The sequence below is a fragment of the Haemorhous mexicanus genome, chromosome 9 (assembly GCF_027477595.1).
Source record: "Haemorhous mexicanus isolate bHaeMex1 chromosome 9, bHaeMex1.pri, whole genome shotgun sequence".
Lineage (NCBI taxonomy): Eukaryota > Metazoa > Chordata > Aves > Passeriformes > Fringillidae > Haemorhous > Haemorhous mexicanus.
The window spans coordinates 19,337,308-19,364,407 of NC_082349.1; the positions used below are offsets into that span (position 1 = coordinate 19,337,308).

The 27,100-nt window shown below is 39.2% G+C and overlaps 1 protein-coding gene across 1 annotated transcript; it reads left to right on the forward strand.

The window, feature by feature from the left end:
- The first annotated feature begins 92 nt into the window (after positions 1 to 92).
- Positions 93 to 23,496, forward strand: SLC30A7 (solute carrier family 30 member 7). Its single transcript, XM_059854398.1, has 11 exons — positions 93 to 257; positions 425 to 526; positions 4,617 to 4,730; positions 6,169 to 6,256; positions 7,895 to 8,021; positions 8,966 to 9,091; positions 10,653 to 10,703; positions 12,595 to 12,730; positions 20,475 to 20,565; positions 21,523 to 21,672; positions 22,469 to 23,496. The coding sequence occupies exons 1-11, from the start codon at positions 178 to 180 to the stop codon at positions 22,514 to 22,516; spliced, it is 1,113 nt and encodes a 370-aa protein (XP_059710381.1). The 5' UTR covers positions 93 to 177; the 3' UTR covers positions 22,517 to 23,496.
- The last annotated feature ends 3,604 nt before the right edge of the window (positions 23,497 to 27,100 follow it).

Consider the following 27,100-nt stretch of genomic DNA (forward strand, 5'->3'; position numbering starts at 1 on the left):
GCGGGCGGCGCAGCCCCCGCAGCCCCGGCCCGGCCCCCGGCGCGCCCCCTCAGCCCCTGTGCCCGGCGGCGCAGGCGCGGTGGCGGCCGGAAGCGGCGTGTGGGCCGGCCGGGCAGCGCTCCCGCTCCGCCTGCCCGTCCTGCCGGCCCGGCGCGCCGCGGCCCCGCCGCCGGAAAGATGCTGCCCCTCTCCATCAAAGACGATGAGTACAAGCCGCCCAGGCTCAACCTGCTCAGAAAGGTGTCGGGCTGGTTCAGGTGAGTAGCCCAGGGCCGGCCAGGCCGGGCGCTGCCGGCGCCGCGGCCGAGGCCCCGTGGAGGGGCTCTTCTGGCTGGTGCCGAGGCGCTCGGGCCGCCCGGCGAGCGGGTCCGGCCTCCTGGCACTGTACTGGCGGCCGGTGACCCGCGGTGTGCTCCGTGCGCAGGTCTATCCTGGCCGACAAGACTTCCCGCAACCTCTTCTCCTTCCTTTGCCTCAACCTCTCCTTCGCCTTCGTGGAGCTGCTCTACGGCATCTGGAGTAACAGGTAACCGGGGCGCGGCGGGGCGAGCGCAGCTGTAACGCGCAGGAAGCGGCGCGTCCCGCCCGGCCAGTGCCACGTCTCCGCTCGGCGGGGCCGGCCCTCCTGGCCCGCCGTCTGGAGGGGCCGCTCGGCAGAGCCTTGGGGGCCGCTGGAGAGCTTCCCCCGACCGGGACCGCTCTCGTGGGCAGCGACCGGCGCCGCCGTCCCCTCTGCCGGGTCCCGGCGACGCGGTGGAGGCGCTTCGACGGGGGGGCGCGACTCGGCGCGTTTGCGGCGGAATGCTGCTTGGAGCAGCATGCTCGGTGCTTCGCTAAAGAGGAAGCTTGGCCTTGGCCCGATTTACGGGACTCGGGGGCTGTAGCTGCTGCTTGCCACAGAAGTCCTCTGTTGGGGAGTGTGGCTTCATCCGTAGGTTGATAACCTGGATATCGCTGCCTCAAACATCCTTGTCTCGAGAGAGAAACAGGATTTGACACGTTCTTGTATAGCTGAGTGGTACTTTACATGGCACAAAAATTCACAAGAATGAAAAAAATGAAAGAGACTTGATTAAACTGCTACTGAAAAATCTGTAGTGAAATATAAGAAATGGAGAATAACTTCAGTACTGGTGTACACTACAAAGGTAGAGAACAGGCAATGGTGCTAGTATTGCTGTCATGCTTCATTGGTGATAGAGTAGATGTTTTATGATGATATTTCAGTCTCTGTTAATAGTTCAGTTTGGAGTGGGCTGGTGTGGAAATGTCATTTAAGTCCAGCAGTGTCCTCCTCACCAAAAGCTGTAATATGAGCATAAATTACTGGAACTCTTAAAAGTCCTGAGTGAATGCAGTGGTGTGGATTTGGAAATGGTTGCATCCTAGTATTTGCAATGTTGTTCTGAATCTCTCAAATGACACTCTAAAATCCTCAGCTTTGATTACAGTAATTGCTCCCGTGGCACCAGAGATCATGCAGTGCTGTCATGGGCACAGACTATCTTGGCAGCACCCAGACCATTTTAAATGTGTTTGGTTTTGGCTTTGATGTTGATTCACTTTGCAATTGTTTGAGGGTTATTGAATGCATAGTCTGTCTATTTGAGTATGGATTTTTTTTTCTAATAACTCAGCAGATGTAAATATTTTTTCTTAGCTGTTCTGATATAAAGAGCTTTGTGTTCCTGTGACTTTGTTCTGATGTCTGCCTTTTAAACATAACAATTTTTCTTGGTAGGGTGACCTTAAGAAGTCCTGAGATAATATGAGATAACTATATATGAGATAACTAAACTGAGAAACTTCAATGACACTCACAAAACTTTGTCACTGAAGAATATGGCATATTGGAATTCAGAAGACACTTATTTTTGTTCATACTTGAGATTAAGAACTAGGATTTTACTGCACAGCCATTAAATTCTTTTATTTCAAGTAGTTTTGTGTATCTCTAAGTCTAGATTTTGGCCTAGAGCAAAACAGGGTCTTAGCAATTTCTTCTTTAGTAGAGGGGGGTAGCAGAGAATGTGATGAGGAATGTCTTCAGTCAAGGCAGACAGGTCATGCCTTGGAAAAATGAACATGTAACAAGCAAACAAGGAACCCTAAATGACATTTTGTCATTTTGAAGACACAGTTCTGTAACTCCTCACATGAGAAATTCTCCTGAGCTTCTTTTTGCCAAATAGATTGTTTTCTGAACTCAGAAAAGAGTGTTGTCCAAATGCTTCTTGAATTCTCTCAGGCTTGGTGATATGACTACTTCCCTGGGGAGCCTGTTCCAGTGCTCAGCCCCCCTCTGGGTGAAACACCTTTTCCTAATGTCTAATCTAAACCTCCCGACTCAGCTTCATGCCGTTTCCTGGAGTTCTGTCACTGGTCACGAGTTTGCTGGCTGAGAGCTTGTTTGCTTGTTTAAGGTTGAAATTTGCTACATGTGCACATTCATTTAATTTGATGTTAAACTAAATCAGCTGTGGAAGTGTCTTTATTTAGACACAGTGTGTTTGAGTACAGGGCTTCTACTAGTTTTTATTCTGGATTATGTGTTTGGCTCTACAGGAGTTCTTGCATGCATGCCATGTTGCTGGTGGTTCACTGTATTGGTGGTCGTTGACTGAATCACTCAATCACTTTAGTAATTGCTTTGCACCTATTTTTTCTAAGGTCTTGTTACTTTACAGGTCAGTTTAAAAAAGCCTCAGATGAAATGAGGTTGATCTCTTACCACGCTTCCTACCATTTGTGCAGCTCAATGACTTGTAGCTGTACCTATGACACAGAGCGTGGTTATGCTATGAGGTGAATTGCACGACAGATGCAGTCTGCTGACCCCTGCTGATAAATCCATGAGCCTCTGGCCACCTGGAATTGTTAGCTTAGATCTTGAAAGCACCACAGCTGTATTGGTGTTGCACTTAAGGTGTCTTGCCTTACTGAGATTTTCAGGTGTGAGCACAGTGCCATGGTAACTTGCTGCATTATTTCTGGTTCTAGAACTTGTATGGGATTTTGTTGGAGTAGTAGTCCTTATACAATTCTCTTTCTCAGAAGGTTCTATAGAAAAACAAAAGAACAAAAAAACACCAAAACCCAATCACCTCAGAAAGCAGTAGCTCTCTTTGCTTAGCAATGCTTATTCCTTCCAGTTCATGATCAGTACAACTTAGGGTTACTGTCACTAATTACCTTCCACCCGAATATTTGATGTGCTTTATCGTGGGTTTTTTGCCTCACTGGATCTTCCTAACTGCTCAGAACCAAACCTAAAATGAGCTGTTTCCATAAAGATGTCACCTGATTTTGGGGAGGAGGAAGATGTTGCCAAAACTCTTCAAGAATTCGATGGCGAATTCCATTTTGCTGCTTCATAGGCATCCAGCCTATGGGTTTTGTTTTAAAGTTTGTTCAGAACAGCTTCATCTCTCCTGCTTTGGTGGCTACAGCACCTCAGGACAATATACCATGCCGTCATCCCTCTGCCTTAAATGTTATAGCTGTGTGTATGTATAACTCTGTATGTGTCCATAAAGTATATATACAAATATATAGAGCAAGACACTTGGTCTTTCCCCTCTTTCAAACCTACTTCTTCCACTGTTAAGTGTTTCATCTGAAACACTTAATCTTGTAATTGTTTTCAGTAAGGCTGAAATAGTTTGGCTTTGTAATGTGAAGTGGTTGGAACTTTGGCAAATGAAACTTTGTATTTGACTTCAATGTGAGTATGTGTCTATCTTCTAGAACGTGTTAAACCAGTAATTGCTTCTTGTGCTTCAGTTTCCAAGAACTGAGTTGCACATGTAATTATTCTTAGATAACCAAAGAACTGGGAAAGTGGAACTTTTTGGACTGTTAATTAACAATTGCTCAACAATACCTTTCTATCAAATGTCTTTTAAAATATGAAGTATTGTTTTTTTGTTTCAATGCACGCAGTTCCCTGCAGACTTACAGAACCTGTTCATGAGTAATTTGGTAAACTTTGGCAGCACTTGTGTGTGGTGTTAACCCCAGTTTACATACAGCCTACAAACTGATACAAGTTCTACTGACTGGCTAACTCATAAACTAATTTAGCTTTGAACCTCTTAGCATGCTGATTCACTTTAACTGTGTTTCTCAATCAAGACTGACAAACAGTTGTGCATTGGTCTTTGAAATTAGCCATTGAAGATGTGGTGTCTCAGCCTCTGATTCCTTCAGCCTCTAGATCTGAGGTGTGTATCTCCTAGTCAGTGCCTTGCCACTGCTAAGGCAAAGATTTAAAGTTGAATTATGTTGATGAGAGATGTGGCTGTGGGTACATCTACTCCAGGGATTTTGGTTTGTGTCTGTGGAAACCACCTTTCACTATCGCCAAAATCATAGCTAGGAGGATTATTTTGCCAAGTACTTTTCTAAAGTGCCTTCTCTAAAGCTGAAAAAAGCAGTTTTGGCATCATATTTCTGTGATGAAGCATGGATTTCTCCTCTGTGCTAGCAAAACTACGCTTGAAGCTTAGAAACACAGTGTATTCTGCAAGTGTGTAAAAGATTAATGTCCGTCGGGTTTTTTTCATACTCAACATGTAGCATATGAAACATAACCCTTTTTTCCTGTTCTCTTTCAGTTTAGGTCTGATATCAGATTCTTTTCATATGTTTTTTGACTGTACTGCTCTATTGGCTGGATTAGCAGCTTCAGTTATTTCAAAATGGAGGTCAAATGATGCTTTCTCATATGGGTAAGAAACTTCATGCTGTTATCTTAATGTGTTATAGTAAATGCTTAGGCAGTTATTTTTCACTTACAAACAAAAGCTTTTTGCTGAACGTGGAAAAACTATGTTGAAAGTGAGGGTTTTTTTAAGGTGAGCTATGTAAACATCTAAGTTAATAGAAATAATAAAAATATGAAGGCATTGCTTTTGGGGAGAAGGTTTATCACTTCCAAGATCTCTCTGATCATACTAGTGGAAACAATTTAGAGAGCAGAAAGTTGCCCTGCATTGCCATGTGTTAATGACACCGGTGAAGAACAAGCAGCCACATCCTGGGTTTGTCCTCACAGTGCGGTGAGGAGTGTTACAGGGATTCCCAGACTGCTGGTGTCCCACTCCTCCTTTGGAACAGAAAGTTACAACTGAAAGGAGCCAAGTCTCAGTGATGCTGCATTGGAGATTACAAGCCATGACTCTTGGAAGCAGCAGGATTCAGGAGCTGTGACTGCCATTTACACAGATCCTCAAGGCTGAGGTGTGTCATCCCATACTGCCCTTGGTGGATTTATCTGCTGCAGCTGGCATTTGGCAGGCACTTGGTTCCACTGAACGTGGCAGCTGTGCCCTATAAAACAATACTGGTGGTACCATGTTATTAATTGTAATACTGATTAACAGCTAATTACTGGTAACATGGGCATTCCCCATAGCGTTTTTGACCTGTCAGCATATAGCTTCAGCTGCCTTGCTTAAGTGTGAATCATATAGTTTGAAACTTCCAGCACAGTTTAATTTAGGTGGAAGCTCCAGTGTGCATAGAAATCAGTTTGGAGAGAATCATACCATGAACTAATTGCAGTGAAAGCACATTCTGTATTAATTACTGCTGAACATTTAAACAGCTGGTGTTCCCTTTATCAGAGAACAGCCACACTTTATTAAGTCTGATGTTTGCTACGTTGAAGTTACTTATTATTCTAATCTGGCAGTTTGTTATTGTCAAAATTTGATGTTTGAAATAATTAATTTCTGCTTAAAACTTGTACTGAAAATCCACCTTCTAGAGGGGAAGCAAAATAATACATGTCTGTTTGATACTGAACATAACACCAGAAAACTGTGATTAGGTTTCATGTTCTTATCCTAGTTTGTGGCTTCTGAATTACATTTATACCATAACTTTGAGTAGACATAATCTCAAATGGAAAGATTTTGACATGCTGAAAGATTTCTTTCATCTAGATCAGAGAATGGCTGATGTGGATCAGGCAGTTTCTGTCAAAGTACAACATGGTCAGTTTTATATACTAATCTGTAATTTATATGCCATCTTCCATTTAGGAAATTTGTGTAATATAACTGTTTGAGAACTAGAAGATTGCACTCCAATCTCTTAAGTTCTAATTTTCAGCATTTAAATGAAAGTGGTAATTTCTGCTGTTACTTTTTTTGTTTCTTGCAGTTATGTTCGAGCAGAAGTACTTGCTGGTTTTGTAAATGGCTTATTCCTCATCTTTACAGCATTCTTCATTTTCTCTGAAGGTGTTGAGGTATGGGATGAAATCAATTGCATCGTTACATTCTATAATTAATATAGATAAACATTTCTGGTTTTAATAGGAATAAATTGTTGAAATTAATGAATTGAAAATTTAAATTATGTTCATAATTGATTAGAAATCTGATTTGAACAGAGAATAGGGCCATCTGAAATTGCTGTTTAATGACAGAGAAACCCAGCTTTTTCAGTTTCTGTACTAGCTTCTTAAATAGTGTATTTTGTTTATGTGTAAAGATTCTGTGAGGTGGAGCCTGTCCTTTTTTTTTTGAGCCAGTTAAGGATGTCTTAGAAAGATCTTTGCTTCTCATTGTTATAGAAAAAATGAGGCCAAGAAAAAAAGGCCCAAACTAGTCATTCAGAGGTAAGAAGTTAGTCATAAGTAACATGCTGAGAAGTTGGACCAGCTTGTTAAAAAAAGAACACTGTTCTCCAAATCTTGAAGTCTGATGTAAATGGCAAGTAGTAATAGCTTAAAAATTTACAAGGGCTCTTTTCTTGCTTTTTTTTTACATGATAGTTCAGGTAATAATTTCAAGACTGAAATGTACACATTAAGGGCAACATCAAGGATTAAGAGTAAAACTGATAACTATTTTTAATCAGCTTAAATTAATGCTTCTACTTTTTAATGGAAAACACACTATAAATTTGTTTAGACTTTTAGTTCAGAGTAAATCTATTGAGTTTTTTCTTTTACTAACAGAGGAAGAGTTTTTTCTACATTGATAGGCCTGTAAATGCTTCAAAACCAGTTAAAACTGGGCTGAAATTGCCTATAAGCCTGGGAAAATTTCAAATCTAGAAACAGGAGGAAAACTTACTAGAAAAATTAAAAACTGTGACAGGGTCAAGGGTGATACCAAAACATCATCCTCTTCCTGCTGATCTGAGCTCCCATGCTAAGTATTTTCCTTTGCTTGTGGTGGTCACTCTGAGTTACTTTAAAATTTTACTGTGCTACATGTTTTATTGTCTTGCTATTTACTGCCTGTACCTTTCATCCTTGTGGAGAGATGATGAATGTTTTTCTCCTCTGTCAGTAGTAATTTGCACTCATCAACACTTAGCTTCAGATGCAAATTGTATTAGGTCTATAATGTCTCATTGAGAAAAATATTCCAGAAGAGGTAGGGTAAAAAAGAATTGAAAAAAATCAGTCTAGATTTGAGAATTTCTAAGAAAATGTCATAATTTGTTCTGAGTCTTCATTTCATTCCCCTCATTGCCTCACCTCTCTAAGGAGAAAGGAAGAAATGGCATTCTAGAGTCTTAGAAGTCTTATAGGTGACTTAAGCAATCTACATACTGCAACAAACCTGAATGTTTTCAGATGGTGTTGAGCCACATCCCACAGCATAACCAAATCTTATGGTAAAACTGAGCTAGACTCTCAGAATATTCTACTGTACTTTCACAGCTTTAATAATAGAACTTTATTTTCAGACACTGAGAGTTGCTCTGTGTATCATCCCAAAAACTGGAAGTCCTGAGTAATTTTTAGTTATGTCTATATACATGTTATATATGAGAATGCTCCTGTATCTAAGTAGTTTTGTGGTGCCTTTTAATAATGTAAAGGGATTGTAAAACTCTACATTTGCTTTTGGTTTGTTTCATTTTCTTTTAGAGAGCCCTTGAGCCTCCTGATGTGCATCATGAGAGACTTCTTCCTGTTTCTATACTAGGATTCATTGTAAATCTGATAGGAATATTTGTTTTTCAGCATGGAGGTCATGGGCATTCACACAGCTCTGGTAGGATGTAACTTCAGTACTGTTTCCTTTCTTGGCAGTCTGTGTTCCAGGGCCTTATTATGCCCCAGTGAGAACCCCAGTATTACATTTGATGTCTTCTTAATGGCAATCCTAGTAAAGTCTGTATGTGACCTATTGCTATGTTGACTTTGGTGTTTTATTACCAGCCCTGGCATGCCACTGTTGTACTTCTCATGTTAATATCCATTAACTGGAACACCTAGGAGTCCAGAAACTGCTTTTTGAAGTTCATGCACTCTCCTGCACTTTATTGAAAGAGATTTGCAGAGCATCTTTTTGGACAAATTTAAGCTGGGCTTGAGCAAGGTTTGGCTGGAAAATTTAGAAACAGTGTTTGAACCAAATTTTAAGCATGAGATGATTCTGCTTCAGATGTTTCTCAGCTTAGCCTTTTGAGTTGAAATGCAGAATTTATTTGTCTAAATACACATGGTAAACACTCTGGGTTTTTTTCTGCAAAGCCTGTGGGCCTCCCTTTGAGCTTAACATATAAACTTACATAGATTGGTGAGAGAACATAGTCTTTGGTCTTTAAGCAGCAATCTAAGCTTGAATTTTTAATCTGCAAATGGCAATCAATTTCTGCTTTCTTAAAACAACCATTTTTAAAGTGCTTGTATCTAATGAAGTGTACATTTTTCAAATAGTACTAGAAGTCTATCACAACAAGTCTCAGAAGTGGGAATGTATAAAAGCACTTCACTTCTCAAACCTGGTATATTTTGTGTATCTATATATATAAATAAAAAATATGTCTGCACAGCAGAGCCGTAGATGACAAACACCTTGTGTTAAGTTTATTTAAAGCCATACCTTAAGATGACTAAAAGAGTAATAGGTTTTGAGTAGCTAAGGAACAAATATAAGAGTACTCATCATTTATGTGTTCATAAATTCACTCTGATGGTGATATTTGTTTATAGGGCATGAGCACAGCCATTCTCTGTTTAACGGTGGTCTCAGCCATGGGCACAGTCACAGAGATCATGGACACAGCCATGAACATAAACATTCCCATGGACACTCTCATGGTCAGGAATATTGTCATGGTAAGTACTGAGTTGATATCATAGACCATCCTGACTCAATCTAAATCTGCAATTAATAACTTACTGAAAAATAAAAGGAGCGTGTTGTCAGCTTGTTGTGCTCATACATGGAAGTAGCTTCATTAAATGTCTAGTATGCTCTGCCACCATCATGTTTTGTGACTCATTTTGTGTTTCACTTGCAGTAATTTCAATGTTAGTTTTTAAAAATTTTGCTTTACCTCTGATTTTTGAGTGTGTGCTGTAATGTTGTGTGTTGGCAAAATATGGACAGCTGTATGCTATTGCAATATAGTGAAATTAGTTATCAGGTGCTCTGTTTCAGTTTTTTCATTAAAATCAATTGACAAAGTTGAGCTGTTTTGCTACTGTTCTCCGTTTTTATAATTTTGCAGCTCAAGGTATTAGGAAAAATCAACCAGTGAACTTTGGGTACTTATGGATTGTTAGTTTTACTTGGTTTGTCATCTCAAATAAGACTTTCCCCATTTTGTGTAGTTGTAATTTGTTTTAAGATGGTTATGGAAAAGATACTTGTTATATTAGCTATGCTGAAGTCTTTTCTATGAAGGCAAGCAATCTGAGAAGAGACATTCATGTTAGATATGGTCTGTAGCCTTCACTCTGGGAGAAGAGGTTGTGTAGGTAGCACCTATTTGAAACAATGGAAATGAAAGCCTTGTGGTAATGCAGGGTTGTCAGTCCTTCCTGCCTAAGCAATAAAATTAGATCTGACGTGACTCAAAATGTGCACATTCAGAGCAGGGAATCGTGTGGGATCTGGCAGACAGGAGGTGACAAAGAGTATAAAAATATTTACTTGTCCCTTCCTTGCTATTCTTAGAAAATTGGCGTTAGTCTCCCAGTAGTTCTCCTGGAATTTTGTCGGAAAGCAGGAGCTCCCTGCTTCTGCCTCTTCCTTGCCTTCCAGCTGGCCCCCACCCTTGCAGACCAGTGAATGTAGCTACCTGTCTTGTGCAGTTTGGTATTCAAATCAGCTGTTGTGTAAATTATTGTGTATCTTCACTAGAAGCCTTTTACTATCCTTCAACAAGTTTTTCTTAAATTATCTTTCAGATTAATGCTACAGAGGCATTAATCTGCTTGGATGAGAAGGTTTTTTTACTTGTTCCTTCTCCAAGTCTTATCCTTGTTTTTTTAACATTAGGTGTAAATGCTTGCTTAAGTGAAGTATTTCTGGTTAGCAAATTCATTTAAACCTACTCTTCTCACTTCTGTTCATGGCTTCTGTTCTTGAGGGGTCTTATTTTGCTATATACTATCATGGTCTTACCTCTCCATTTGTTTTAATTAGGAACAAATGTAGATTTTTTTTTTTTCATATATACCTATGTAGAAATCTACTGTGTAAAGGGATGTTGTATTTTAAAAAATGCATTTTAAGACTTAATTGCTGCATTAAAAAACAATAGCTTGAATAAAAGCTGGTCATTGGGAGCAGCCTGTCTGTCCAAGACATTCTGAAAGGGAGAGTGTAACAGAAGGGCCACTGGAGAGACCCTTTGGGCCTTGGTTAATGTGTCAATAATTGCCTCCACAGATGACCATTCCCTTGAAGTAATGGCTGGATCCAGCAAACAGATTTTACAAGGTATGATGAGAATAAATATGATGTTTTATTGGTTTTATCACAGTCTGCCTGCCTTGGTCTGTCACACCTGTGTCTTAGAGGGTTCCTCTGGATAAATGCCATGTTTTTCTTAAAGGAGCTATTTAATGAAGTTCCATTTCCCCTGTAAACAGCTCTGCTGTGTCCTGTGCATGACTAGGTGGAGACATTGACAGAAGTCTAAATGTAATGCTCTGTCAACACAGTTTAAAAGATACATCCCAAAAGCTGGGATTCAGCTTCTGTAATTGATGCTGAAAAATCAATGAAAAACTAGGAAAGAGTGGTTAAAAGCAGAAACCTAAGGAGCCTAATTGCAGTATATGTTCTGGAACATGAAGATGCAGATTGGTGTAATTGTTAAAGAGTACCTGAGCTTAAGACTTGTATTTCATCAAGCTCTTAGAGTTGGTTTAGAGCAGATAGTAATGCATCTATATTTCTTGAAGTAGTATTGAGCTGAATTATCCATAACTAATCCTCAGGAGATCCCTGATCTCCTGAGGATTAGTTATGGATAATTTAGATGTTAGTTTTGAGCTTTGGTTGGCTGTTTGTTGGTTTTATTTTGCTTTTTTTTTTTAATGTTCAGAAGTTACAGGGAGACAGTTATGAGATGTAGGAGACAGTAATTATTTGGAATACCCAAATGTATGTTATTGGATGATTTTCTGGCTTGTTTGTAGTCCTTGAGAAGGAGCATTTACCAGTTCTTCCAGAATTTACAGTACACTGTATTATGTGTACTCAGTATTTCAAAGTCAGTCTTTTTGTGATTGTGATTTTAGTTGAAGCATATTAAAGAGACCTGATTTTATTTTAGTTTTTAGTAGTGAGGGAAAAACCTCACCAAGTGATACAAAGACAGTCACTATCAAGACAATCACTCACAAGCAATCACATCCCACCAGCAGATCAGTGCCTAGGGAAGTGTGAGCAGCAGCTATTTGGGAAAGAGAACACTGGTGTTACTGGGGAGCATGGTGGTGGATGGTATGAAAAGTGCCTCTGGTCCATTTGGATCAGCTGGCCTGGCTGTGTGCCCTCCCAGCATCTTGCCCACCCAGCCTTCCTGCTGCGGGGTCGTGAGAAACAGCAGGCCCTGATGCAGGCTGCTGTGGAGAAACACAGCTCTGTCCCAGCCAGAGCCAGTACTACTGCACACTTGCAGAAATCCCCAAAGAGCTGGTTTGTAGTGGTGTGTTGTTTTTACAAGAGGGGATTACCTGTCTGGAGGACTGCATTCAAAAAGCTGTGTCTGAATAACTTCCAGTCACTGCCAGCAGAGAGCTCCAAAGGCTAAACTTTGACTAGCTGCAAAGTATGTGTTTCTTTGTACTAGAAGGAAGTGTTATTCTTCAGAATAAGAGTAAGGCTTCTCATGTCTGCAGTATTGTTTAATTTTCAAAGCTATTTGTCTTGGATTTCTTTGCCAAATAACTTCTAGAAGGTGTTGTCAATTAAACATTAGCACATGTCAAAGCTTTGCAGAACTGTTTCTGTTAACAGTCTGTCCATCTTATACAGACCTCACTACTGTAGGCATCAGGGAACATGAGTTTCTGTACTAAAATAAGAGTGAGTACTGAATGAAGAAAATCTAGCTGCAGCTGTTAATCCTCGTTCAAGTTAATAGCCTTGCTATGAAGTGCCCAATACTGCTAAGTGCATAACAGAATGTAAATTCTTCAAATGGCCCATATTCTACAAATACATTAAAGTCTTTGTGTATTTGACCCAACACTGACCACAAATTTAAGAAGTATAGATCATATTATCTAGTTCTTGAAACTTCTTTTTGTAAAACATCTCTGAAATGCTCCCTTAGCTTTAAGAATAGCAAGTTGTAATGGTATCACTTGGTCTCTTACAGGTGTATTTCTGCACATTGTGGCAGACACGCTGGGAAGTATTGGTGTAATCATATCTGCTATACTGATGCAGAACTATGGTCTAATGATAGCAGATCCTATTTGTTCAATGCTGATAGCACTACTTATAGGTGTAAGGTAAGTGTTGTTATCACTAGTATTTGGTAGGAATTTTGATGCTAGTTACAGCAGAAATTGCAGCTCAGAAGGGAAAGGGGTTTTGTTATGCTAATGGCTTACAACATTTGCTTTTCTTCCAAGAGTGGTGTGTTACCTCTGTTCTGTACAGCCATTCTGGTGCTATCTTTCTTTTCCTTTTTCTACAGCTACTTTCCCTCTTAAATCTGCATATTTTGTCCTTTGCATAATACTACAAAAAATGTCTTTCAGCTTCAAACTGTAGAAAGCTTCATCTCTGTATTTAGTACATGCTTATATAAACCAATGTACTCCAGTAAATGGAGCAGAATGGTTTCAGGGCAGCAGAGTTGAGACTGCTGGCACAGGATGTGCCCTTGTCCTTCCCAAATCAAGTCTGCTAGGTTTTAGTTTTCTTTTCTTATATCGACAAGAACTGTCTTTTACTTTGCATTTGCACTCTGAGATATCCTTATTTCTTTTAAGATCTGATGGAAATGCTTCACGGACTTCGGGATTTCACAGTTGTTTCTTACCAAGATCACTGTGACTGTGAAGCTATTGGGATTAGACTGGTCAAGCAAATATTTCATTGAGTGATGTTATGAGGCTTTTTTGGCAGCAGTTTCAATGGTGCCATAGGGCAGTGTGCCACAACTCCAGTTACAACCTAATAACTCAACATCTTTGTCTGTTCAGCAGTGGTGAGTGTCATCTGATGAGCTGCAGTTACTTCTGCTCGTACCATGTATGGCATGTTTATGGCTTGTGCATGGCAGCATTCACAGGATTATTGATGTGAATCTCCCTGCTAGTCAAAGCAGGGCAGCAGGCTTCAGACACAACGCCCACAGAAATGTTTGTGCTAGAACTTTAATAGGAACTTTAGAGATTTTGACTTCAACATTCTGTAAATGACAAATTATTACAAACTACTTCTAGTACTGAAATCTCAAAAAATGGGAAAGAAAATGTGCAAGTTTCCAAGGGGGAAGAAACTATTGCCAAGGTAGAGGTAATAGCTGAGTAAAAGGTTTCCATACACTTTGTTTTTTAAGGGTCCAGCTTTGTGTACAGCAGGAAATCCCACATGAATGACAATTCAGTTTTTTTCTTCCATTCATACAGTAGTTAAAATTACACTGAATTCCATAAGAGATGTTTCATATAATCCTGCTTATAGGTTTTCCAGCACAGATAGAAGGAACGTTTGAGACCCATGTTCTATGCTGAAAATGCTGGGAAAGTTCACTATTTGATGTGTCTTTTGGTCTTAGGCCAGACTTCAGCCTGTAACATTATTTTGTGGGTCCACAATGTTATGAACTCTTAGTAGAATAATTCTGCTATCAGTGCAGTCAGTTGCATCATAGCTGATAGAAGCAAGCCTGCATTTCTTGCCATCTGACACATCCTGGCACATCAGTGGAGCAAACACTGCTTGCAGGGTTGGGTGGTTTTGTGATGGTATTTTATTTGTTTTCTAAGCAGTCCAACCGACTGAACTATTGATGATTTTGCTTGAAATGCACTTTAGGACCATAAATAAGATTACTATCAGTTTCAGATGGTTGTTGAGAACTTGAGTCCCTTTTTGTTGTGTTTGATTTTAGGAGTCTTCATTGACAGTTCTGGACATAAAACCACTGTTAATTTTGCCTTATTCTTCACTGTGCTGTGTTTGAAGTGTCCTTTAAGAATTAGTGCAAATGGGTTTTCAGATTTTCCCATAAGGTGGTCTTTTGTAACAGTAATATGGGAGCCCAGGTCATACTTGCTAGGATATTATAATAGTTTTGTACTTAATCTTTTAAAGTCACCTTAATCTAACCCAGAGGAGAAAAACTACTGAAGTTCCGTGAAATTTACAATTTGAGGGGAATAACATTGCAAAAATACTTTAAATTGGTAATGGAAAGAGCTATGTCTACTTTGGGATGTGGGGGGAGGGATATTTGGGGTTTGGGTTTTTTTAATTGTCTGTGTCCTCATGGGATACTTGTGGGTTTGAGGTGGGAAGGACTGGGATGTTCAATCTGTAGTACAGGAGTTCCTGTCGATTTCTGTGGGCCTATTTGAAACCTTAATGAATAATTTTTGGGGTAAATTTGGCTTCAGATTAAATAATTGCATTCTGTTTCAAATGAATATTTTTAAATTTTGTTTGTGTTCCTTTTACTGTTAAACCAACTTTGATAAGGTAAAGTGGAGTAAGAGTATGTGTGTGCCCCAACAAGCAGATCCTGTTCATGTGTGTTTAAAAATCAAGATCTGTTTTGTAATCAGGATCTTTGTGGCTGCAATAAAAGAAACATAGTTTAGAGCCAGAGATGTAACAGCCATTCTGATAAAGTTTTCAAAAGTCATTCAAAAATTTTAATGGTGTTTAGGGAATTTGCCCTGATTGGAACTGTATGCTCCAAGTTATTGCTTAATGGTCTGAGTTTGACTTAGAGTGTCTGCAAGGTATGAGTAGGGAGTAGATTGGATCCAGGACTTCTGTTTCTCTGTTGTTTTGTTAGGGTTTTGTTGTGTTTTTTTTTTTTTTTTTTTAAATTTTGTTTTAGTTTGGTTCAATTTGGGGTTTTGTTTTTGTTTTTTTAATCTGTATTCTTTCTGTGATACTTTTGTATACAAAGAAGGAATAAAGGCAGAAGAGAAATCCTTATTGCCTTTTATGGAACTATGTCTGGTGAGCCAGTAGAATATCAAAGCTATTGCATGAGAATGCCATGAGAATGCAGAGGAAAATCATTGCTCTTAATCCAGGATTGAATGTGTCTTTATGAAATAGCTGTTCATTGGTTTTATATTGAGAGTTTGCTTGTTTCAGTGTAGGGCAGCTCTCTCTGGTTTATTTGAGCCTTGCCTGCTGCTATTAGTGGGTTTTCTCTGTTCAGGTTTCTGAAATGATGACCACACTTGCCAAAGAAATCACAAAAATACACCAGCATAAGATGACTAAAAATCTCACTGGTGCAGCATAAAGCTGTACAGACTCCCCCTGATAACCTGGTTTGCCTTGTGCACGTGCAGAAGGGTTAAGCAATGCTTCTTCAGAGAAGTCAGGCAGTGCTTTTAAATCAAATGGTTGAGCCTTCTTGTAGACAACATCTCTAATTAGTGCAAATTGTTAGCTGCTGACACAGTTGCTCAGTTGCTCCTGTGATCCTTTGCTAAGGGTGCTCTAGGGTGACATTCTCTGCCTAACTCCTCGTGAGTTAGCTCAGAACATTCTGACTGCACAGCAAAAATCCCGTGTGGGATCTGAATTTTCCTGGATGCAACCACTAATATCTGATGACTCTTTCTTTGATTACTCTGCACTATCTCATGCAAGTAAAACATAAATGGGACATGCTTAAAATAGATGAGTCTGTTTTACCAGCATTTTAATTTTTTTTTAACAAAAGCTTGACTATTTCACTGTAGTTTAGGCTTAGATATTGTTCAAGTTTTTTCCAAAGTGTTGTCTGCATAATTATATGTGCATTGAATCAATAAACAATTTCCCAAGTCTCTGAACTGCTTTTAATATTTAAAACTAAGTACTCATTTAGTTTTAACATTAGTATTCTAAGCCTTATTCTGAAATGCTGAAGCAATTTTAGTGTTTCAGTCAGCTATGTGAAACCAGTCGCCACGCAAAAGCCACAGCTCTGCTATAAATCAAGTTTGTCCTAAACCACTATTAGACCCACATGTTTCTAGAAAGGCACAGTAGACTAAATCTTATACTAGATTGCACAGAGCATGCAGACTGCATATTAAGTGGTCAAAGAAATGAGGCAATTTACTTCAGTCATTTAGTGAAGTTGTTTCCATGGGTTACATAATTTTTTGCATAAAATCTTGAGCTGCTTGAACAGGATATAATATGAAAGAGCTTTGGGGGAGGGTGTGCCAGTAATATTTAAGGCCTTTCATGTTTGGGGCATAGCAGTATAAAAAAATTACCTTTTTTAAATGAAGTGCTGCATTCCTTAATATTCAGAAGGAATTTTCTATAGCAAAACTCCTCCAAACTAGCATGTTTGTTCTTAGTGTTATTTTAAGCCATTATTGCTAAATGTCAAGCACTACCTTTATTTACAGGGTAATGGTACCTGCCAACCTTGCTTGAGAATCAAGGTACTACATTGTTATGAGAACAAAGAATTCAAAATCTGTAAAGCAAATGTTAAACCTGTGGTCCTTGTCTTGAGCAAAACTTGCAGTCTTGATTAGAATTGCCATTGCCTAATAAAAAAAGTTCATTACAGTTCTGAAACAGGCCAACAGTCTTCACACTGCAGATAGGGATGGTGGCTGGGAAAAAACCCCAGAATTTGGAAAAGTGGCTGTAGATTTTGAGCTGTAGTATTTGAAGAACCCTGGCTGGTCTTGATCCTTAGCAATGTTTGTGACCTTCCACGAAACCTGTCACAAATACCCCCTATTTTCTGGAATGCTGAGAGCACTGCATGAATTTCCTGCTGTGCTCTGAGTGCAGTGTCTGTCTAAAGGGTTCTTTACCTGGAGCTGTTTTCAGCTTTGTAGTCCAAGGTCATGACAATGCTGAGGTCTTGCTGGCTGTGCCTACAGAACCAGTGGCATGAACAGGATGGCACTGGAATGGGCATGAGTGTAATCTGAATGTGATGCAGGTTAAATGAGTCTGGTGCTTTCACTCTTAATTTTTAATCAATCCATATGTAGTAGTGGCAGGCTGTATTTATCAGATTCATGTCAATAGTTAGTTGATTTTGATTTATTTGAACACCTTTCACTTCTGTAACAGTGTATGTGCAAATGTGATATGGCAAGCTGTAACAATAGCTGCCTTTGCTTTTCTGGCTTTTTTAGAGGGTATATTTTTATTCCAAATCTTGCTGTGGGTTAGTTCCTCTTTCAAATTTTATTGTCTTATGAAAGAGTGTGATATTTTACTTTTAAGGCTTGGTAATCAGGAAGCCATGGAATTCTGTCTGCTTTAATAGCAAAGCTTACAGACTGCTAATGCATGAGAATACTTTCCACTTGGTGAGAATTCAGCATTATTTGTTTTCATCAATAGTCTTGTAGATTAAACCAAACATAGGGGGAAGCACAGTGTAATAGTTGCTGTGGAGGCAGCCACGTTGGTTGGTTTTTTTTTTCCCCACTAATGACTAAGCCAAAGAAAAGAGAAAGCTTGGTCAAAATCTCTAACTGTATTTTCAGCCAGCTTGGTTTTGTCATCTTCCCTTATGTTTTCTTCAGTCACATGAAGTGGAACTGATATTTCTACGGCCTCCTAGTGATTAAGTAATACTGGTTTTAGTTAATGTTTGAGAAAAGAGCATATTCTGTGGAGTTCTGGTTTTTAAATTAAAGGTTTTGTACTTCAGTAGTATGCATGAAACAATGGAAAACATCAGGCATCATAAAACTGGATTCTGTTGTTTGTTGTGTTAGTTGAGCTTACAGTAAGATGCCATGTGAGCTAGTACCCCTTTGGATGCAGATGCAAGGCATCCACAGGCTGCCTGTGCTCTGAACAGCATTTGTGAGGGCCTGTCACATCACTGCAGCTCTCTTTTGGCTTTTCAGCTTTGCAAAAGAGAAAACTTTGTATCTGAACAGTGGCTCTAAGATACAGGAAGAAGGTGTGACCCGGGATATGCCTCAACTTTCACTAACAGTATCAAGCCACATCCTGATTTACTCTATTCTTTGGACTTTTAAGATGTTCTTGTTTCATAGCCACTTCAAATCTACTTTACAATTAATTTCTCTTCCATCGGATAATGTACATCAGTTTTATTAGTGTAAATAAGTTGTACAAATTAGACATTTTTGTTAGCTTTCTTTCATGGCTATTCTTACACTTAGTGGTATGTTTCAATTAAAAGGTAGACTACTATATTCTCTATTCCTTTAGTTGTTTCCCTGGGAAAAATATTCAGCTTGTATACGTGTGGTTTTTGAAACCTTTGGATGCATATGCTAGACAGGCCTTGTTAAATTCATGGGAATGGAATCGTGTTCACTTGCATTCACTTTGCATCCTGAACTTGTGTATTGGTCTTTCAAGGTTTTTATTAAGAAACAAACCTGCATTTTAAATAGGGAGTTAAACTGAAATCAATTCATCAGTGGAGTGTGTTGGCAGCTCTGGCTCCCTTTGATGTAATGCTTGTGACATGGACATTATTTAGTGAGATGGGTCCATTAATAAGAGAACCCTTCTCCCCTAAACTTCTGTAATCCACTGTAGAATGTGACACTCCAATTAAGCTTCCTTTAGACAGATTGACAGTTATTGCATTGCTAAATGTTTGTCTTGGTGACAGGTCTAGTTTAGGCAACTCCTGCTTGCCCCTAATTGCTTCTTCCTATTTCTGAACCGGTGCCTTGGTGGCAGTGCAAACGTGGGAGGCTTTGTGCTGGAGGGCACCAGGCAGTGAATTTGGCTGGAGCAACCACTGTGCCTGCAAGAAGGCTTCATTTTAGGGTGGTGTTTTTCCAGGGGTTCATTAGACAAGAGTCACACAGCCTCTCGCTGCCTCCCACCCTGGCCAAGGTTTAGCCAGGGAGTGAGCTGAGCAGTTCATCAGCACTGCCCCATGTTCAAATGGAAACACTCATAAAAATGATTAGGTCATCTGTTCACATCTGCAGATACACAGCTGGTCTGTGCCATGCATTCCACATCACTTCATGAGATTTTAAACAAAGGTTCTGCAGTGTCCTTTAACAACTGGTCCAGTTAATCTCTTACAAATGTTTCAGGTGTGCCTTTAATCCCATAACTCCATGTACTGCAGCTGTGATGCCAGTGCTGCACTCTGAAATGAAGCTTACTGTTTCTGCAATATATAATCACTTTCAGTTCAATGTTAGGTGACTTGCATGCTCTTGAAATTAAATTGCTCTTTAAGTTTTACTGTTGGGCTATAGATATTTGTCATCTACTTGAAAACTTTAGAATGCTCTACTGAACCAGACATGATGCACTACTCCTAAACAAAAAAATCACCATGCTGAATACTTAGTAAGAGTATAAGCTATTAGTGGTAGCTTCAGGGCATAGGCTTACTGCTCTCCTGGTTTTATTAAAAAACAAAAAGTAATAATAATAAAAAAGGGTCTTAAATGTCTTCCTGGTTTGCTGATTAAAGACCATTTGGCCAGGAGGGAACCTGTAATTGCTTACAAATGTTTAACCCTTGAGCTTGGATGGGACCCTACACTTAGTTCACTTCAAGAATATGCCAAGTTGTCTGTTTCTGACAAAATAACTCTGGTGTAGCTGGACTGTTCCACACTAATTTTGTTTTATGATTACCCCCTTATTATCTTAGTTCATAAGAAAAATATGCCTTAAACCAAACACAAAAGCAAATGCAATTTCAGTTGAGTATTTTTTTGGTTGCTTGTGAATGGTTTGCCATTGAAGTTGGTTTTCAGCTATACAGCTGCTTTGTTGTATAACTTCCAAGACACCAAGAGATTTCATCTCAAATCCCATGATTAAACCATTAATCTTTTGTGACTGACCACCAGTTGACTCTGGAAACTGTGGGGGAGAAATAATCTTGCCTTTGATTGGACACCATAGCAGTTTTGTCAGTCCTTTTTTTTCTGTACCAGGTTTTCACGGCGACTTCCTCAGCTTCTGATGGAAGAACTAGCAAAAAATTTCTCAGCATTAAGGAATATTAGGTTTCTCCTTGCACCTTTTGAAAATGTAATAATTGCTAATTTCATTTTTTCTTTCCAGTATTGTTCCACTTTTAAAAGAGTCCATTGGGATTTTGATGCAGCGAACTCCTCCTTCCCTGGAAAATGCCCTGCCTCAGTGCTACCAGAGGGTGAGCTCTTAAGCTGTTTCTGCTCTGACTGATCAAGCTGCTGACTGACTGAGCCTCAGCTGTGTGTATGAGGATATTTTATGATTTTTTTTCCAGTAAAAGGAATGATTTTATGATGTTTTGCCAGTCAAATGTACCCTAGAATACACAAATGGAGGTACCAGTTTAATTAATAGTTTCCCAGAGTCCTAAATTGCATGTAGCTTCACCTGAGTTTGTGTTTTAAAAATTTCCTACGTTAGAAAAACAGATCCTGAAGCTATTCTTTCCCAAAGTACTTTGTGCTTATACATAACATTGGAAGTGTATTTATAAGAATACAAAATTACTCTGAATTTGACCTGTATTCCCTACTTAACTTTTCTATTAGTATGCCATGAAGTGCCATTGCAAAGTTAATACAAAGCACTTGAAGGAGTGCTGCTTTCCTCAGGAGTTACAGGCTGTAATCATCACATGGAGGGTTTGCTGAAAGTGCAAAGAAGAAAAAACAAAGGCATTGGCAGAACACATCTAAGCCCTCACAAAATTATAAATGATATATTAATATATTTCTGTTAGAGTTAGAATCTCACAAATTGTTTCATGGAAGAATTTCCACATTTGCAAAAAGAGCAGTTTTAACTGGATGCCATCTCAAATCCAGTAACTGACTTTTCTCTCATGAACACCTCTATATTCAGAAATGGTTGCAGTATGTATACATGTAGAATGTAAATGCAGCAGGGTACAAAATCACAACACATACAGAAAATCACGACACAGACACAAATCCATATGTTTCAGCTTCCTTACAATAATTGAGATAGTAATAAAAAATTTTGGTAAAAGATGACAAAATGCACAGTGAACTCAAACTAAAAGAATGCATTGGCTTTTATTATACTTTCTGTAGAAAACCATAGTATAGAAAATATTTTCTGAAATACACTTTCTAAAATTTGCCTCTTGTTTTAGGTGCAGCAGTTGCAAGGAGTCTACAGTTTACATGATCCACATTTCTGGACCCTCTGTACTGATGTTTACATAGGGACTTTGAAGTTACTAGTAGCTCCTGATGCTGATGGGAGGTGGATTCTAAGCCAGACTCACAATATTTTTACTCAGGTATGTCTTATCAGTGGAAATCACACCTCAAAGTGTAAATAGCTTGATGTGACAATGTAATTCTCATCAAGAAAGGTTAAATATTTCTGAGTCTGGTATCTGTTTTGAAAAGCCTTCCTGCTCCAGCTGTATAGAACAATTTCAAAATACTCAATTGTGTAGATGGAATTTGTGTACCTCTCTGCATTAGTTTTTCATGCCACTTTATGGAAATAACAGATGTAATTGTCTCAGGTGTATCAAATGGGGTTGATCTATATTGACCTATAAGGAACTAAGAAAACAAATGAGGCTTCTCTTAGGATAGTTTCTCACCACAGACTGGACCTACTCACAGGCTTTTCACTGCATTGGCAGCTTGCACATGTGATGGCTTTCTGGATAGCTCCATAATGTAGAACTGGTTTGAACAACAAGTCCCATGTTATGCTCTTGTGCTCCATTTTAAACTGGACACTTCTTCAAAAAGTTTGCTTTTCAGGAAGTTAAACTGGCACATAAGACAGTAAGAATTGCTTTTGTGCAGCTTCACATGTGGCAGTTATTTAGGATGAATCAGAAGAGGTAATGCAGCAAAGCTAATGTTAATACATCATTATGTGTGTGCACTTGACTGTGGGAAGAACTCCTTACTCAGCTGGTGTTCTGCGAGTGATGTGCTAAATGTGGAGATGAATTACAGAAAAATAAGTTGTTTAGGTTTTTTGCTTCATCACTTACTGATGTGGGCTGATGTTCAGGACAGGAAACTGCTTTGGCTTTACAGCATTTTTAACCCTCCTTTCCTTTTCCACAGGCAGGAGTAAGGCAGCTTTACATACAGATTGATGTTGCAGCCATGTAGTCGGTTTCTGGAATGGTGCTGTTGGACCAAAGCTTTCAGTACTGTACTGGTGTAGCAACACTTCTTGAGACAGAGCCTGCCTCCACCACGTCTGGAATTGACTGAATAGATTTCTGCCCTTGGGCTACGGAGGAAGTTCACTTCTAAGGAGTAAATATTGAATGAATGTTATGGACTTTGGGTCTTGTTTTTTTTGGGGGCCCCTAAACTCATAAGTTTTTGAGGGTTTTTTTACTTAATAAGATTGTGGTACTGGAAACCCTGTCATGTCTTCAGTGAAGCTGCTGAAACCACTGCTCATTCCCATAAAACCAGTGTTATCGGCAATTGGAAACTTGTTTTGTAGACAATGTCACAATGGCTGACATGCTTCAGTATAACTGTATGTTTGTACAATTGTTTGTACTTTGCAAACTTAATGAACCAAACCATATTGGGTTTTCAAAGTGCCTTTTATATCAGGAGAGCTACTTGCCAGCATAAATATGGAGCATCAAAGGGTTTTACTACTTTTACAAATAATCTTGTATGCAGTCTGATTATTTACTAGTGATGTATGTGGGGGGGTTGTGTACTTACATAACTGTAGATGTTAGACTTCCATTATATTTGCATCTTACCAGACAGAAAAATTCTAAATGTAAAAGACAAAGCTGTTGTGAAGAGACTTGCTTCTGAGACAAGCTGGGTATTTTGTTGCACGTCTTGTGAAAATTATTTTAGGCCAAATGTTAGATTTAACTCCAATTCTTAGTCTCTTCATGCTGTTGAGAGTAATGAGACATTATATGATGTTGCTCATGTTCGGTCACTTAAACAATGGGCAGTTGAAGGAAGATGCTGGTGATGGAAGCAATGCTTGAAGTTTTTTATTTTCCAAATCACGTGGTGGAAAAAAGCTAAATCCTGAAATTGTGGAAGCTTAAGTCTCCTTGATTTTAATAGGTTGTTATAATTTTATTAAAGTGATGAAGCTCAAATTTTGCCTTTCCAAATATTGAAAATAGTTGTTTCTGGCAGTTATACCCAAAATGGAAATAAGGACCACTTTTCATGGTGTTTTAGCTTATGCTTTTCCCAGGCTGACAAATCTTACATCTTTGGCTATTTTACTGCAGCCTTGTGTGTTTTCATAGGGGAGAAAATTCTCAGTGCAGTAAGGGTTGTTAGATTGGGTTTTTCTTTCCAAAAAACATTCTTCCATCATATATTTTCTCATTTTTTTACTCAGATATCTGAGTGTCACTTTCAAAAGCAATCTGCTATGTTTGGTATTACAGATGATAGTTCCACTCTGCTGTAGTAGTTCACTTAATAACGGAAGACTTTTTAAGAGGACATTTTACAAACAGACCATGGTGAAGTAAAAAGCAATACAGGCATTTTTCTGAGAAATCATAGCTGCCACTGATTGGTATGCATTTTATTTTGGTACCTGTCAGAGGTAATAGTAAAATCAAGGCCCTGAGAAGCTTACAATGTCTGTGTAGTAAGTGCTAGGTACTATGAAATTACTGAAGATTGACTTGCAGAAATGGTTTGTTTGCCACTGATACTGTTGAATCCGTCACAGATATGAAGAGTTTCTTGCATTCATTCTGTTGTTCCTATATAGCACCTGATTTCTTTTTATGTGAAAACACAACACTTGCCAAATTTGATGGTGGTTCCTGAATTTTCCAGTTGAGATATTGAAACATGAATGTTGACTTTGTCCAGATCTTGGGCGTGTACTCTTGTGCCTAGAACTGGAAACTGAGTGTAGAAAAATGGCAGTACAAAGCCACCCATTATATTGGTTTTAATCTTTGCTGTCTCTTCCAGTCTTCAGATCCTTTCATTGCCATTTGCAATCCTGTTTGCTCTCCCTGGGCACGCAGGTGCAGCGTGCCCTCCCAGCAGGCTGCATGTTCCACATCTCTTTCCTGGCCTCCTCCCTGGCACTCTGTCAGGCTCTCTCCCTATCCCACCTGGCAGATGCTGTGCCAGGCCCAGAGTTCCTGACTGGAAGATGGAAGTTACACAGCACAGGGTGGGTGCAGGAATCTGTTGAGCAGGTTGGAGTGCTGCAGTTTAAGATCCTCTGTGCATGAATGTTCACAGAGAAGGTGGTGAAAATCCAGTTGTGATTATAGGGTGGAGGTACTGTTTTAAGAGCTACTATTACTGCTATTTGAGGCTAGAGAAGATCAACTGATATCCCTTTAAATGCAAGCACCAGACAGGTTCATTGCAACTGTGTCATGATACAGGAGCAGGCTTTGGTTTAAGTTGTCTTTACACCAGCATGTTTCAGGACTGAGTGTTCCTGGACTTGTTGAAATGCTATAGTGCTGCCCAAGTTGCTGAGCTTGGCCACTATTTTAGCTTCTTAATGAAAAGACAACTATTTGTTTCCAAGTGAGATGGCAGAGTGGCTGTTTGTTTGATGGTGGTGATGGTGTTCTCTTAAATGTACATTTACCAAATTTCTAATATGGGAAATGGAGTGAAAAAACCTATAAGCCTGTTACAATTACACAACAATTTTAATAACTTTTAAGAATTGTTTATGCTTGTTATGATTTAGCTGATTGTAGGAAGCATATGTTCAAGTCTGAGTTTTCTAGCCAAGCAAGATAGCACTTCATTATGTTTAAACATTTATAGTAAGAAATATATCATTTGTTTGTCAAATGTAATTGGGGATAGTGTAGGGAAGTCAGATTCAAAACAGACTTTAGCCTTTTTAGGCTTTCTGAAAAAGGATAAGCATCACAAAATTCTACACACAGTGTATGCCATGTTCAGTCAGTAACTGCAGTCACATGGAGTATGTCAGTAAACAAGGGACATCTGATATTTTTTTCATCTAAGGGGATACTTGCTCAGGTTTTAGAGGAGTACAAACCACGCAGTTGAAAGCAAAAGCGAAGCTTTCTTTACCCTGAGAGCCAAAGCACCATTATTTGTGTTTTGCTAATTACTTAACACTGGTTGCTTATGTAGCACTTTGCTATTGACACTTTATTGGAGATGCAAGGCGGGATTTAAACAAAGACTTGTGTGAATGACTGACATCCAGAGATGGGTGAATGGCTGCAAATCATGTGCTAAAACTCAGCCTCCTGGTATCCACTTCTGAATTTTGAATCAAGTTTTCAAAGTGTGGTTTTCTCACGTTTTCATGTAGCTGATATTACTGTGGGGTTACTGGTCTGTCTTTGTGGGTTATTTTTTTCTGAGACTGAAACCAGCAACTTAAAACCCTATTGTTCCAAAGACCAAGCCTGCAAACTGCATGATTTTTACCACACCTACAGCAAAATAAGATAAAACAAATGTTACAGAGTGTCTGTATTAAAATGCCTCACTGTTTTTTGAGCTAAACAGTGGAAGAAAACTTCTCTTATGAATATGCACAGTAAGGACTGGTCCTTTATAGGCTAATCTGGTAAGTACACAGCTCTGGATAGACTGGCTCCTTTCATCAGGAGGGCCCCTACAGAGAGCTGAGTTACTCGTGTGATTTGCTAAGCTAGGATGGAAAGTAAATAAATGACTTTGCTTTTTATGTAATAATTCCTACGAAAGCAAAAATTTCAGTTGCATCATTAGTAAAAACTGCTGACACTATTTTTACACCATTCTTAATTTACCTTTTTTTAAAGATGTAAAACTGGGTTTAAAGGTGAAGGAAAATTAATGGTTTCTCTTTTTAACTGTTGTATGTGAACCTGTTCTGGGAATGTAAACAAGATACGAGAGGAGAGAATCTGCTGGTGAACTGCAGTTTGCCATCTTCTGCATATAGTGTGCAAACAAATTGTAAAGTCCATGGCTTTTCTTTCACAGTGCAGACTGCAGCTGCACAGTGCAGATTTTCAGTTGCATACTTTTATAAAATGCAAACTCTTATGGGACTGTTTCTTCATGACACAAAGTCTTTAAATACCAGTTGAGAGCAACAATTTTAGTTAATAATTAAACCCTGTCCTGTTTTCTCCAGCAGCCATTAGATTGCTATGATTCTTGATTATCCCACTCCTTTAAGCAGGATTGGATTTTTGGGTTTTTTTAAACAATCTCTCTGATCCTCAATACTGACTCTGTAGTTAAATCCTCCTTTACACTTCTGTGAAAATCCTTACCTGCAGGTTGCTGAGGCTCCCTTTTGGATTTGTCCCCCGTTAGGCTTTGTTGCAAAGCCCATCCCTGTGGGCACTTCCTTGGCCAGACACTGCTATAATGTGAAGAGATGCCAGCCATGCTGGGCCTGGCATGCGAAGACTGAGTCTTGCTGTGTGCAAATACTGCTCAACCTACTTGGCTGTTTCAGTGAGCCACAAAAGGTTCCTGCCTATGTGGTAATTTGGCTGAAATGATGTGTAAAAAGAGCTGGGTATTTCACTTCCCATGTGCATTGGAGCCTCTCACATGTATGCTGGGATCTTGTACAAGAGTTAAGTGAATCACTACACTATCTTGGCTGAAGTGTGAAATAATGTGAATGAAGCAATTGCCAAAATCATTCCTGGTAGCATACAGCATATTGCTTGCCTTTACCTTTAAATTACAGGAATTACTCTTAGCAGTGAGCTTCAG

Bases quoted from the DNA above. Each gene is read 5' to 3' on its own strand.
- SLC30A7 (XM_059854398.1), top strand. From the start codon at position 178: ATGCTGCCCCTCTCCATCAAAGACGATGAGTACAAGCCGCCCAGGCTC. The intron at 4,731-6,168 runs GTAAGAAACTTC...TGTTTCTTGCAG, and splicing joins AATGATGCTTTCTCATATGG to TTATGTTCGAGCAGAAGTAC. The intron at 9,092-10,652 runs GTAAGTACTGAG...TTGCCTCCACAG, and splicing joins TGGTCAGGAATATTGTCATG to ATGACCATTCCCTTGAAGTA.